The sequence below is a fragment of the Nanorana parkeri genome, unplaced genomic scaffold (genome assembly GCF_000935625.1).
Source record: "Nanorana parkeri isolate BGI_ZX_2015 unplaced genomic scaffold, ASM93562v1 scaffold1070, whole genome shotgun sequence".
Lineage (NCBI taxonomy): Eukaryota > Metazoa > Chordata > Amphibia > Anura > Dicroglossidae > Nanorana > Nanorana parkeri.
Genome location: NW_017307338.1, coordinates 6,654 through 18,815, shown reverse-complemented (window position 1 = coordinate 18,815; position 12,162 = coordinate 6,654). Strand labels below are relative to the sequence as shown.

General features: G+C 39.1%; 1 protein-coding gene across 1 annotated transcript in view; it reads right to left on the bottom strand.

The window, feature by feature from the left end:
- Positions 1-1,691: 1,691 nt before the first annotated feature.
- LOC108796158 (serine/threonine-protein kinase SBK1-like) overlaps positions 1,692-12,162 on the bottom strand; it is a 16,758-nt gene continuing 6,287 nt past the window's right edge. Inside the window, exon 3 of the mRNA XM_018567587.1 lies at positions 1,692-2,540. Coding sequence (XP_018423089.1) covers positions 1,803-2,540 — 738 coding nt within the window. The 3' untranslated portion in view covers positions 1,692-1,802. The remainder of the gene's footprint in view (positions 2,541-12,162) is intronic.

The window sequence follows — 12,162 nt, the reverse complement described above, 5'->3', positions numbered from 1 at the left end:
GTTTTGAAAGTGGTTTACTTACACGTTTACAGAGTAGTGACATGGCAACTCCTATATCTGGAAGTGTAGTGTTTGCAGTGAATAAAAGTGCCCCGACTGCTCATCTATACTGTCCATTGTTTGGTAGAAGATTTGTTTATTCTTCCAGCTTCAGGTAACATATTTCCATTGGTATGTTTAGACCTTTGTATTCTGGCTTGAAGCTGGTTGAGATTTGTCATTTCTTTATCTGTGAGTTAAATCCACATTTGCTTCTCATAAACAAGTAGCTTTTTTATTTCTGCTCATGATGCTGGCTTTGGCTATTGTGCTCTATGAACCATATATGAAAGGCATCTTGCAGTGATGTCCTTATTGGATATTGCATTTTTTTAAAGTGAGGTTTCAGGCGCATCAGATTCTTCCTTTTTACAGAATAAATCACTGACACTCATTTCAGTTTCAGTGATGTTCTGTTCCTTTTCTTGCAGTACTGGTGGGCCTTCTTGCTCAGGTTAGCATCCATTTGGTGTTGATTCACGTCATGATGCTTTTGCACAAATGTGTTTCATTAATAATTATAATTCTGCTAAATGTTACCTTATTGGTATCTTGATGCAGATTTCTGTAACATTTCGAGACTAACTGTAGTAAAATAAAATTATATGTTCCTTAGCACAAGTTTTCCATTTAGTGCTTTTGTTTTTTGGACATGTATATTTGCTTTGCTTCCACAGATGTTGATGTGTTTCAGGTCAGGCTTCTTTCTTTTTTTTATAGCTCATATTAAGTTTTTTGTTGATTTTCTAGGTAAGCGGTTTTGGAAAGTAGGTTGTCATAATTGCTTCTCCCCCAAGTATGTTGTTTATATACCTGTATAAAGCATGCTTCTGTCACTTTTTCATAGTGTGTGGTTCATTCTCTCTGCAACACCATTTTGTATTGTAAAATAGTCTGGAACATAATTCCATGCTTTCTCAGAATAGCTTGTGTTTTACCACATGTGTTTTGCCAATTTTGATGCTTACTCTGGCAAGATATTTTTCAAGTTCATATGTAACTTAATTTAGCTATGTAACAGGTAGATCACAATATACCTTGAATAGCCATCAATGAATGTCAGGAAATCAAATCTATGTGAACCCCTTTAAATATTTACAAATACAAATTAGTCCATGTCAATTGCTACATTGGTGAGCACAATTTGGTCTTTTGCGTGACTTTCATTAATAATAAATTTGCAGGGTCCTTTGCAATTTTTCAAAAATCATAAAAAGATTTAGAAATTAACAGAATGTTACGAATGCTACAGAAACAATTTTTATTCATACAGATACATTTTAATTAAACTGGTCTCTTCTTTACATAACATGTTATAAAAACCTGATATATATACATTTTTGTAGTGTAAACGATATTATGTTTTCTAAATTATTTAACAAAAGGAAAACACAATTTTACCATGCAGCAAGCGGTATTTCCTACAGTATGAATTTTTGGTGGTAACTGACTGGATACTTGTAGGGATAGGTCTGTAGGTGGTGACATCTTATCTAACCAATGTCATATACCGCATGTAGTGAGTAGGTGGGAGAAGGAAAAATGGTAACTCTATAAATTGAATCTTTATTTGATTTTTGTTTTAGTAAAAACAATCAGAAATGAAAAAATATAAAAAAAGGAAACAGTAAGTAAAAAAATCTGAATCTAACAAATTAGACTTTTTTGTAAGTAACTCTCTTCTAGAAAAAATGCAAACATCTGTGACTATTATAACAGTTTTCACAAAAGTAAAACGTTTAATAATACAGTGTGCAAGCTAGCTACTGTGTCATAGAGTCCTCGTCTGTGTCCTCGCAAATGTTTGCAGCACGAGTGGTTGCTGAGACTTTTTCTTCAGAAGGCATGGAAAAATGTTTGGTTGACATGTAAGTGCTCGCTGTATCTTGCGTTAAGTTCATGTTATCAACACATTGCTCCATAGTGTTTGAATTTCCTTGTATGTTACTGTTATCTTTCACACTGTTCATTTTCCATGGGACACTTAGGTATTTTTGGATCTCAATAGCTGGGCTCCTCCTGTTTGCATTAATAGAAAGTAGTCTGTTAAACATGTGCAATGCCTGCCGTGTAAACAGCTTCCAATAAAAAGGAATATTTTGGTTATCATCCCCTGTGCTCTGCCAGTTACTGAACTCTTCATACTGCTTGTCCTTCAATAATGCCATGTCCCAGGGAAAGTACCCAGTGGAAATGCAAAACAGAAGAATACCAAAAGACCAAACATCAAGACTGGAGTCAAGTTCAAGGGTCTCGTTATCTTCTAAGCTACAAAGCTCAGGAGGTGAATAAGGGAGAATCCCTTTCATAGGAGACACCGGAAAACCTTCGAGTCGCGTTAATCCAAAGTCTGCAAGCTTTATGCAGTGGCAATCCTTATCAAAAATAAGAACGTTGTCTAGCTTCACATCTCTGTGAACAAGTGCTTTGCTGTGCATAAAGTCTAAAGCTTCAGCCAACTGCATGGCACATCGTTTTACAATTGTCTCTGGTAATCCAACCTACAAAAAAATACAAATGTTTTAAAAAAGTTATACAAATAAAGAAGTTTTTGAAAGCAATATTCAGCTTTCTCAAAGCAAATAAAAAAGTATTTTATTAGTTACTGATTTCCTTTCTACACAAAATATAACATTACCATTATTGTTTAATGCATCCTATTCTCTTATATAGTATAAAGAGAGATGGCAATATCTGTTTCGCAGCTGTGGAGGATTACTGCTCGAGTACCCATGCACAATTGCACAAACACATAATTTTCCATATTAAATATCACCTGTCCTTCATCTGCAGTCTCTCTATGTTTCTAAGGCATTGTCAGTATGTGCATGGTCTGCTCTTAAATGGTAATTTGCATTTTCAACTACTCTCCTCTCTGCTCTCTATGTCCAGGGCACTCTTTCCTTTATGCGCTAACTTACATCCAGTGCCCTGTCCCTCCACCACCATGGAGCAATGTATCATTACAGCTTACTTAATTTCTCTTGCTCTATGTGTTTTTTGCACACTTAGCTCTCATTTATTGCTCGATGCCAACTGCTACCTGTAGGTGACCTCCTGCTCTCCCTTCAGTTCCGTGGGTTTTTCCCTACATTCACTCACTGTTGCTGTATAGCCCCATCATCTGTCCCTTTTTTGTGCACATTTTTATGCTGCTTGTCAGTACGTTATCTATGCCGCTGCATGGTCTGCTCAGCCCTGTGCTATCCATTCTTATTATGACCCACTCCTCTCCCCACAATCCACTCTGCCAGCAGCTAATGTAGCATACCTCCCAACTGTCTCTCATTTAGAATTAAATCACTCTGTTTCTTTTTCCTTCTCAGTTGTTCCTCTTTTTGGTCTGATGTACAAATATCAATGAAAAGGTTCTATTAAACTACCAAAAGTGTTATTCTGCACTACACCTTTATCTTATCTCCTAATTATCTTGTTTACAATTTCGAAAAGCCAGTATAAAGGAAAAGTAATGATGAAAGAAAAATAAATCTGAATTTAACCAATCATTTTTGGCATATACAATCTTAATGGACATAACTGTGGCAGGTATGTGTCTATTTCCTAAATACGTTGTGCTGGAATGTATCCCTCTTTCTCAGCTCACAAACTTGGGATATATGATTGTACTTTATGCACTTTCGATGAGACCCTCTTTCATATCTCTGGAATGTACATACACAAAGCTGTTCCTCTTTAAAATTCTTGTGATAAATTCCCATTTGTACTTCAGTTACCTAGAGAATTTTAGCAAACATGAAGACATGCTGATGGGGATTTTGGACTCAGGACTTTTCTAGTACAAAGTAAGCCACTGGGTCTGATAGACTAATGGAAAATAGGCTGTTCCCTTTGCACGGTAATTTTCACTTTGCAGAGGTATTTTGCCTTAGCTTAATGAATGTGGTAAAAATTCAGTTTGCAAAAAATACCCAATAGTGTGCAAGGAAAACAAATATAATAAACAGTTGCTCATAGTTGGATGATGGCTGTCAGCAGTGCCTCACCTCATTCACTAAGCTAAGAAAAAAATCCCTTGCATAATGAACAGCCTTTTTGCTTTCAGTAATTCAACCTCACTATTTCTGTTGTTGACACTTGCAAGCAAATTCCTATTTGTACTTGAGTTGTCGAGAGAGTACATTCAATTCAATTAATTCAATTTAATGACCTACTCAACTGCATTTTCACATGCACGCCCTTATTTCCAATCTGTCTTTACTTGTGACTTCCATAGGCTGCTGCTCTTATTTGGTTCACTGCAGCTCTTTGACCCACTAATATGTCCAAAACCCCTTATATCTTTATGGCCTGCTTCTCTGCCAGCTTTAACTGTTGAGATCGCTGGCCTTAAGCACAGACACAGTGGCTCCCTCTGTAAAATGCCCACATTTTTTATTTGCCACAGTACTCTCTCAACAACTCAAGTATAAATAGGAATTTGCTTGCAAGTGTCAATCTCCTGTACAAGGGGTTTTCCCTCAGTGCAGCAATTCGGTAGATGTACTGAGTGATTTTTCACAGATCAAATGTATAAAGAGTGCAAGAGAAGAGGTTTTGGGATGAAAGCAAGATGAACATTGTGTAGCTGAGTTAATTTTACAGTGGTCATTTGCAGAGGTATGGACATCAAAGGTGGTGAAGGATTGGAAAGCAAAGACCAGCCTGCTGAAAACTAAAATGCCAATCTGCCAATTAATGCCTAGTGGCACCACTATGTGCTCCTTCCTGTGTATGTGCAGTTTGGGTCTATCACTAGTTGGGTAATTTGCTATTTGTATTACTTACTTTAGTTATCCCCTTGTCATCATTTAGTCACTGGGTCTTGTACTGAGAACCCACCAAGGCCTGCGGATAGAGGAGTGCATGGGACTGAAAAGCCTGTAGGAGAGTGTGCCACACTTTGTCTTTAGAACTTTGGCACACTTTTCTCCACTATCCAATGGGTCATCCTAAAGTTTTTTTTGAAAAAGATGATCCCTTACACATAGGGAGAACAAGTTGAAGTGAAGTATCAATGTCTCCTGGAGGGCAGGCTCATGTAGGCATCGACACTGGTATTAGCCTTACAGAGACTAAATAGGCAGTTATTAGTGCAAGGTATTCTGATTGGCTAGTGTACCTCAGAAGCATAACCCTTATGCAGTGCTTTAAAAAATCAGCAAGATCTGTCCTGGATGAATGTCTACTTCTTTTGTTTGAGTAGTGAGTATAATGCCATTAGCCAGCCCCTAGGTACAACATGCCTCTAACACTTGCCTTAAAGGGTTTGTTCACCTTTTCACAAAAAATTAAAAGGTGAACTAACTCACAACACCCTCACCATCACCATCCCCCTCTCTGTCCCTGCTGCACTTATGTGTAATAATGATCCTTGCCAACCACTAACGCTAGCCTGTATAATAGTCCCGGCACGTGAAGACTTTACTACAGCACGGGGAATGTCCCAGAAAAAAAGGAGAGTTTGATGAAGGGACCATGTTCAGTTCCGAAACATTGCACTGTGTCACTATGATTGCTTAGCGTCTTAAAAAAAGGACGTTCAGCACATTTGACCTTGGAGTGCGGGTGACTTTTTTCAACTTTCCTGTGATTTCTGCAGCACCATCCGCATGTCATACCAGCACCCACTTACTCTATGGGAGTCCGGTCTGGAGTGCAGTGAATAAACAAGAAAAAAGATGAGATACTCATTGGTCAGTGCGGCCAATTACCACTCCCGAATGCAGGCATACAGGTCTATGAAGTGACGTTTCTAAAGGAATTAAGAATATTCCCATAATAAATTGGGTAAATATCCACATCAGCTTTTCAATCATGTGCTGATGAAATAAGTGAACACTGATTTGCTTTTCACATTAAGTGAAACTTCCCAACTTATTGTGTGAACATTCTTAAACCCTCAGCCTCAGTAACTCAGGAATATAAAAGGAACTTGGAGGCGACATTAGTTGACTTTAAGTGTGAAAGTCTATAAATGTAGATCTCAATAGTTTAAATCACATAGTAAAATTCTGCCTAGCATTCTGTTTTTTAAGCTGTGCGTGTTTGTAAATTAAGCACATAGATATTTTTGTCAAAACCTAATAGATCTCTAATAGTTTACACACAGGATTACATCAGAAAAAATGGTTTATACAGGTTATTTTATGCATCACCCTTAGAAACCAAGTATGATAAACATTTTACATAATCATTTTAAAAACATGTTCATCTCTGCAGTATGATCCCGCACCCAGTGGATAAATAGCCTGCCTGGGGATTAAGCTTTTCTAATAAAACTGGAGCAAACTGCAGCTGCTAATGACAAATAAACTAAAGATAGGAGATTAGGCTGTGCAATAAAGTTCTCACCCTATAAGTGTGGGCAGGGCTTTGCACACACGAAGCAGAATATAGTATTCCTAGACTGACTGGGATAAATTTAACTTGTATAGCGTGCTGATAGCCATGAAAATCATTACGACTGATTCACATGATGCATGTGTAGTAATGCTGACCTGCAAAGTAGTCAAACTGTTTTATAGATGCATTGGGGGTGATTTACTAACCTAAACACACGCAGGCACCAGGTGCGTGTGATTTTTACACAGCAAAGCGTATTTATCAACCAAAAAGTCTCTAAAAGCATATTTCCACTAATGCCATATATGGAAAAATCATGCACATGATGCATATATAATGCTGCTTCACAGTTTAGACAAAAATGGTTAGCTCATGCATTTACATTCATGCATTCATCAACGCAAGCAACACAATGTAGAGCTAATTTACACAACATCACCTTGCAATTCAGGGCAGGGCTTTGCACAACACACCTGCTGGGTGTGTACACACTACAAAGGTGTTTAGATTCCACCCATAGATCATGCTGGGAGGGAACACACTACTGAGGTGTATACATGTTCGTGGTGTGTTTATAAGGTTAGTAAATCAACCCCATTATGTCAACATGCAGTATGATTTTGTCGTAATGTATGCATTGTGATGCATTTTGATGTGTTTCCATTTATTTTAGTGTTAGGCAAAAAGTTGCCTCCTGCAGACATTAGACAGTGAAGATCATAGACAAAAGGCACAGAGCCAATCAGAGTGGATATGTGCCTTGTGATCGCTGTGATGGCCAATCGCAGTGATCAGTGATCAGGAATTTCAACACTCAATGTGTTTACTTTTGAGCGACCTACGCTTTTTTTTTACAATGAAGGAACGGGAAGAAAGAGTATTGCAGCCTCTCAAAAAATTAAAAAAAAAAAAAAAAAAGTGGTTATTAAATACCAGCAAAAGAAAGCCCCAGGATTCTAAAAAAAATTTAAATTAATTTTGGTAACTGAGTAATTGTTAATCTGTCAGCAAAAAAAATGGCCTGGAAAGGAAAAGGGTGTTATGTGTAACAATTTTGGTTTGTGGTATTTAGATTCTCTATTTTTACTACATAGAGGTTATATTATAATTCAATTATTTCAACAGTAAATATTTTACTAATAACACAATAAGAACACAAGAAAAATTCCTTTTTTTGGAATTCCTTATTAACCTTCCTATTTAATTACATACAGTAATATGGAAAGCAACGGAATTATCCATACATGAATACTTTCTCTTTTTATAACATTTTTGTCTGAAGATACAGCTATGTTTCTCCCAAACACATTCAAATTTACTTAGGGGGTCTGTTTACAAAGGATTCGCTATTTAATTTACGCAGGAAATGTCTGGTGGACATTCATCCCTCTGCATATTACCGAATTCATCCATCATTTTCAAAGACAATTCTCATTATTTGACCATCCATTTTTCACCATTTGCATAAAACATAAGTTCCAATAACCAACCAGATTCACCAATTCTGCCATCATATTCAAAGATGATTCACCCATCATTTTCTAAGAGGATTTACCCTGTAATGCGGGGGCTGATGAGTGAATCATGTTTGTTATTGGACTCTCTATTTTGTTGTACACAACTACTGATAGGTGCATTTTGGTAAATGTGATAGGTGAATCCTGTTTGAAAATTATGGCAGAATTGGTGAATCTGGTTGGTTGTGGTAATCTCTTAATTATGTTTTATGCGATTGGTAAAAAAATACTCTTTAAAAATAATGGGTGAATCCTGTTTGAAAATGATGGGCCAATTCTGTCAAAAATATAGATGAACAAATTGAACAGTGAATCCTTGATGAATAGACCACCTAAGTCAATTTAAATACGCTTGGGATAAACATAGGCCCATTCTCAGACAAGAATGTAAAAAAAAAAAGAATTAATGATCAGATAGACAAGTTGCTTTCTATATTACGTTGTACATAATAAATAAAAACTCAGGGCATATGAAATCGTAACCCTTGTAGTGGGGCTACCCCCGCATTGCAAGGTTTAGGTGCCTGTTTTGTCTAGGGAGCTAAAAAAACAAAGATATACTCACCCTACTCTTGGACCCGGCTGGCTGCTAGATAGGTCCCTGCAGATTCTCCCTTGCTTGCTCCGGCAATGAAAAGTCCCTCAGTGTCCTAATATCTAATACAGTGTATTGGACGTGATGATTCACAGGACCTTAGACCGCTGGAGCGAAGGGGGAGTGAGGCTGCAGAGACCAATCTAGCATGCAAACAGGTCCAAGATTCGGGTGAGTATATCTTTGTTATTTTAGCTCCCTAGACAAAACAAGCATTTAACCCCTGCAGTGCAGAAGTAGCCCCATTGCAAGGGTTAAGATAACATATTTCTGGAGTTCTTCTTTAAGTTCCCCCATATCTTGGATACAAGAATCTACCATATTAATTTTGAATTAAATGAATTACTAATTTATATACTATATCATTGATTAGATTTATTTCTAGATTTTTCCATCTTTATGAACAGACTACTAGGGTAACCAGTTCCAGGGTGAATGCCTTCCCCTAAATATCCTTTTGTTTGATCCATTCCTGAAGGAAAATCTTTACTCTCATATAGTTAGTATTAGCTATCAGTCTTCTCTAGACCTTGTCACAAAGATGAACTTGGCAAATTGCCTTTCCTCTCCACATGGATTAAGATTTAAGACTTGTCACATATCTAAATGTGCTACTGTGATGGAAAACTCTGATAAACCACTAACCACATCATACTTGACACTCCATAGAATCCACTGCTATAAGATTTCTTCTTTCAAACTGTCTAAAAGGATGTACACAGACTACTACCTTTAAGCATGCATGGTAAGACTGCCCTATGGACAAAGCAAAAAGTCTTACAAACAAAAACCCCAAACCAAAAATTAAAAATGGAATATATCGCAGCTTGCCAGTCCATAGATATGGTGACTGCAATTTTTTATTTCTCCAGGCTTTTGTTTTTTAATTTTCCACTGGGGATTCTGCCAGTAAACACATCCTGTCCTAGGGTGACAAGTGAAACAAATGGCAAATGCACTCATCAATTCATAACTAGCTTTAAAGCAAGGTGCACATGGAATTGCTTTACAAAGTACAAAAGCAAATATTTCCCAGCACACTCACCAGCCAACCTGAAAAAAAATTACGCTGTCTAACTATTATGGTAAAAACAGAGGTTTTAGTTGCACAACATTTGCAAAATACAGGTGCTCCTCAGGTTGTTATCAATTGACTTATGATTTCTTGCATTTACAATGGCGTTTACTGTAAAATACTGTACAGTAAACTCCCAGTTATTCGGCACCCACGGATCGGTAGGTGCCAGATAATTGTAATTTCTAGTTGCTTGAGAGTAACTCTCAAGCAAACAGCCTAGAGGCACTCCGCTTTCCCATTCACCTGTCAGGGGGGTACGGCCGATAGTGAAGTAAGGGGCCCTGGAACCTTACATAAGTATTGGCCAACAGTACAGGTGACTGGCAGGAGGTGGAGGCGGCCAGTCCCCATCAGCACCGGAGGAAGCTGGGGCCTGCACACTCGAGATCCTCACCTGGGGTGCTCTGTGCGGGCCTCCGGTGTCCCCCTGTGCCCCCCTGTGAATGACTGCACATTAGGTTTTCAAAGATGGCTGCCGCAAGTAGCGGCGGCCATCTTTAAACCTGGCAAGTGCCCACATTTCATTTAATATATTGCCGAAACGGCAATATATTAAATGAAAATCATTCCCTGGTGGTCCAGTGGAGAATCAGTATGTACTGCATCTCTTGCTGATGCAGATCATACTGATCGCTCCCTCGTGGTGCCGCCACTGACAGGCAGGGATCGATTAGTATGTCTGCATCAGCCTGAGATGCAGATCACACTGATCCTACACTCGACCATCAGGATAATCCAAGTGCCACACTGGACCCCAGGAATACAGCCCCCCTTCCTGCAAAACAGGTAAGCAGGGGAGGGGGACATTTTTTAATTGACTATTGTTATTAGTTGTGTGTGCTTGTGTGTTTTTATTGTGTTTTTTTAATGTTTGTGTGTGATTTTTTTTTTAACCTCCCCGGCGGTATGATTAAATTTTTTTCCCTTTTTGTTCTATCTGTTTTTTTTGTTGTTGTTTTGTTTTTAACTTTTAAACTTCCCGACGGTTCTGTCCCCCTGGGACGCGGACGCTCGCAAGGGACGGAACCCGGAAGACGGATGTCGGCATCGGCCGGAGGACACAGCGGGGATCGTGGACAAGGTAAGAAACGCTACGCTGTATTCCCGAGTGGGTTATGGGGGGGGTGGCTCGGGGTTACCACTTATGGTACTGAAAATTAACCCCGAGCCACACTCGGGATTACCGCCAGGTAATTTAATTAATGAAGCTGTGTGTGATATGTGTGTGTTTTTAATGAGTGTGTGATGTGTGTGGGGTTTTTTTAACCACTTCCCGCGGGTTCATGTAAATGTACGTTCTCCGCTGGAAGTGGTTATACCAAGAATATGGCTGCTCCTGCAGCCGTGTTCTTGGTACCATTTTAAAGCCTGTTTACACCACTTGCAGTACGTTCCGGCCGCAATGCGATCGCCCGCACGGGATTGCAAGGCACATTGTGCATGCAGTGTGTTTGGGTGCGGTGCGATAAAAATGCTGCAAGCACTATTTTGATCGCACCGCACCCGAACACACTGAAGGCACAATGTGCCTTGCAATCCTGTGCGGGCGATTGCAAAGCTTATGACGTCATCTCATCTATACAGTCTATTACACGTGAAGACGCTGAGGGACATTCCACCACCAGAGCAGAGGAGAGGGAGAGAGGTGAGCGATCACCACCATGGGACCGAGGATCGCATGAGTGTATCTTTTTTATTTTAGACCCTTGACCAAAACAAGCACTTAACCTTTGCAGGGCAGCGTTAGCCACTACAAGGGTTAATTTTCTAACTGCCCAGAATTTTTTTTAAGTCCCAATTAGGACACTTTTTTTTTTAAAATAGTCCCCCAGCAGGGGTGGAGAATAAAAAACAGCTCAGGCTACAATTCTCACCACCTTTTGGCGCTGTAACTCACAGTAATTCATTTCTGCCAGTACGTGTCCCCAGTCTTTTGGGTTAAATGATGCCCAGTGTCATTCAACCCGGATGAATGGGAATGCACTGTGAATATAGGCCCCATTTGGGGACTTCAGCATGGCACCTGTTTCACAGTGTAAAGATGTAGAGAGCAGCGTTGGCATCATCATGTCAGAGCCACTCTCTGCATAATTAGTCCTACTTATCACCAAAAGAAGATCCAAAGAGAACCCTGTGTGTCACCTGACTGGCCTGAAGACCTTGCAAAAAGGTAGGTGTCAGGGATGCACTGAAATTTCGGCCGCCAAAACATATCGCAGCATCCAGCGAGGAGGAGAGAAATTGTCACAGGAGGCCAAGCGGTGCAGGGGAGGAGAGCGATGTGAGCAGCCGGTGTATCACAAGAGACTGGGCTCCCATCCCGCACTGCCCTGCTCAGCCTCCTGTGACAGATCAGGAGAGTGGCGGTGTGGGGGCAGAAACAGCTATCACAAGAGATAAAGTGTGTAAATGTGCAGCGCTAAAAATTAAAGTGCATAATATATATAAAAAATGTAAATATATAAATATATATAGTTAAATATATAAATATATATAAATTAGATAATAAGACAAATCTATAATATACAGTGTATAACAATTTAAATCCTTATAAATACAGTGTGTCCACAGTGTTAAATATCCAGTGTAAA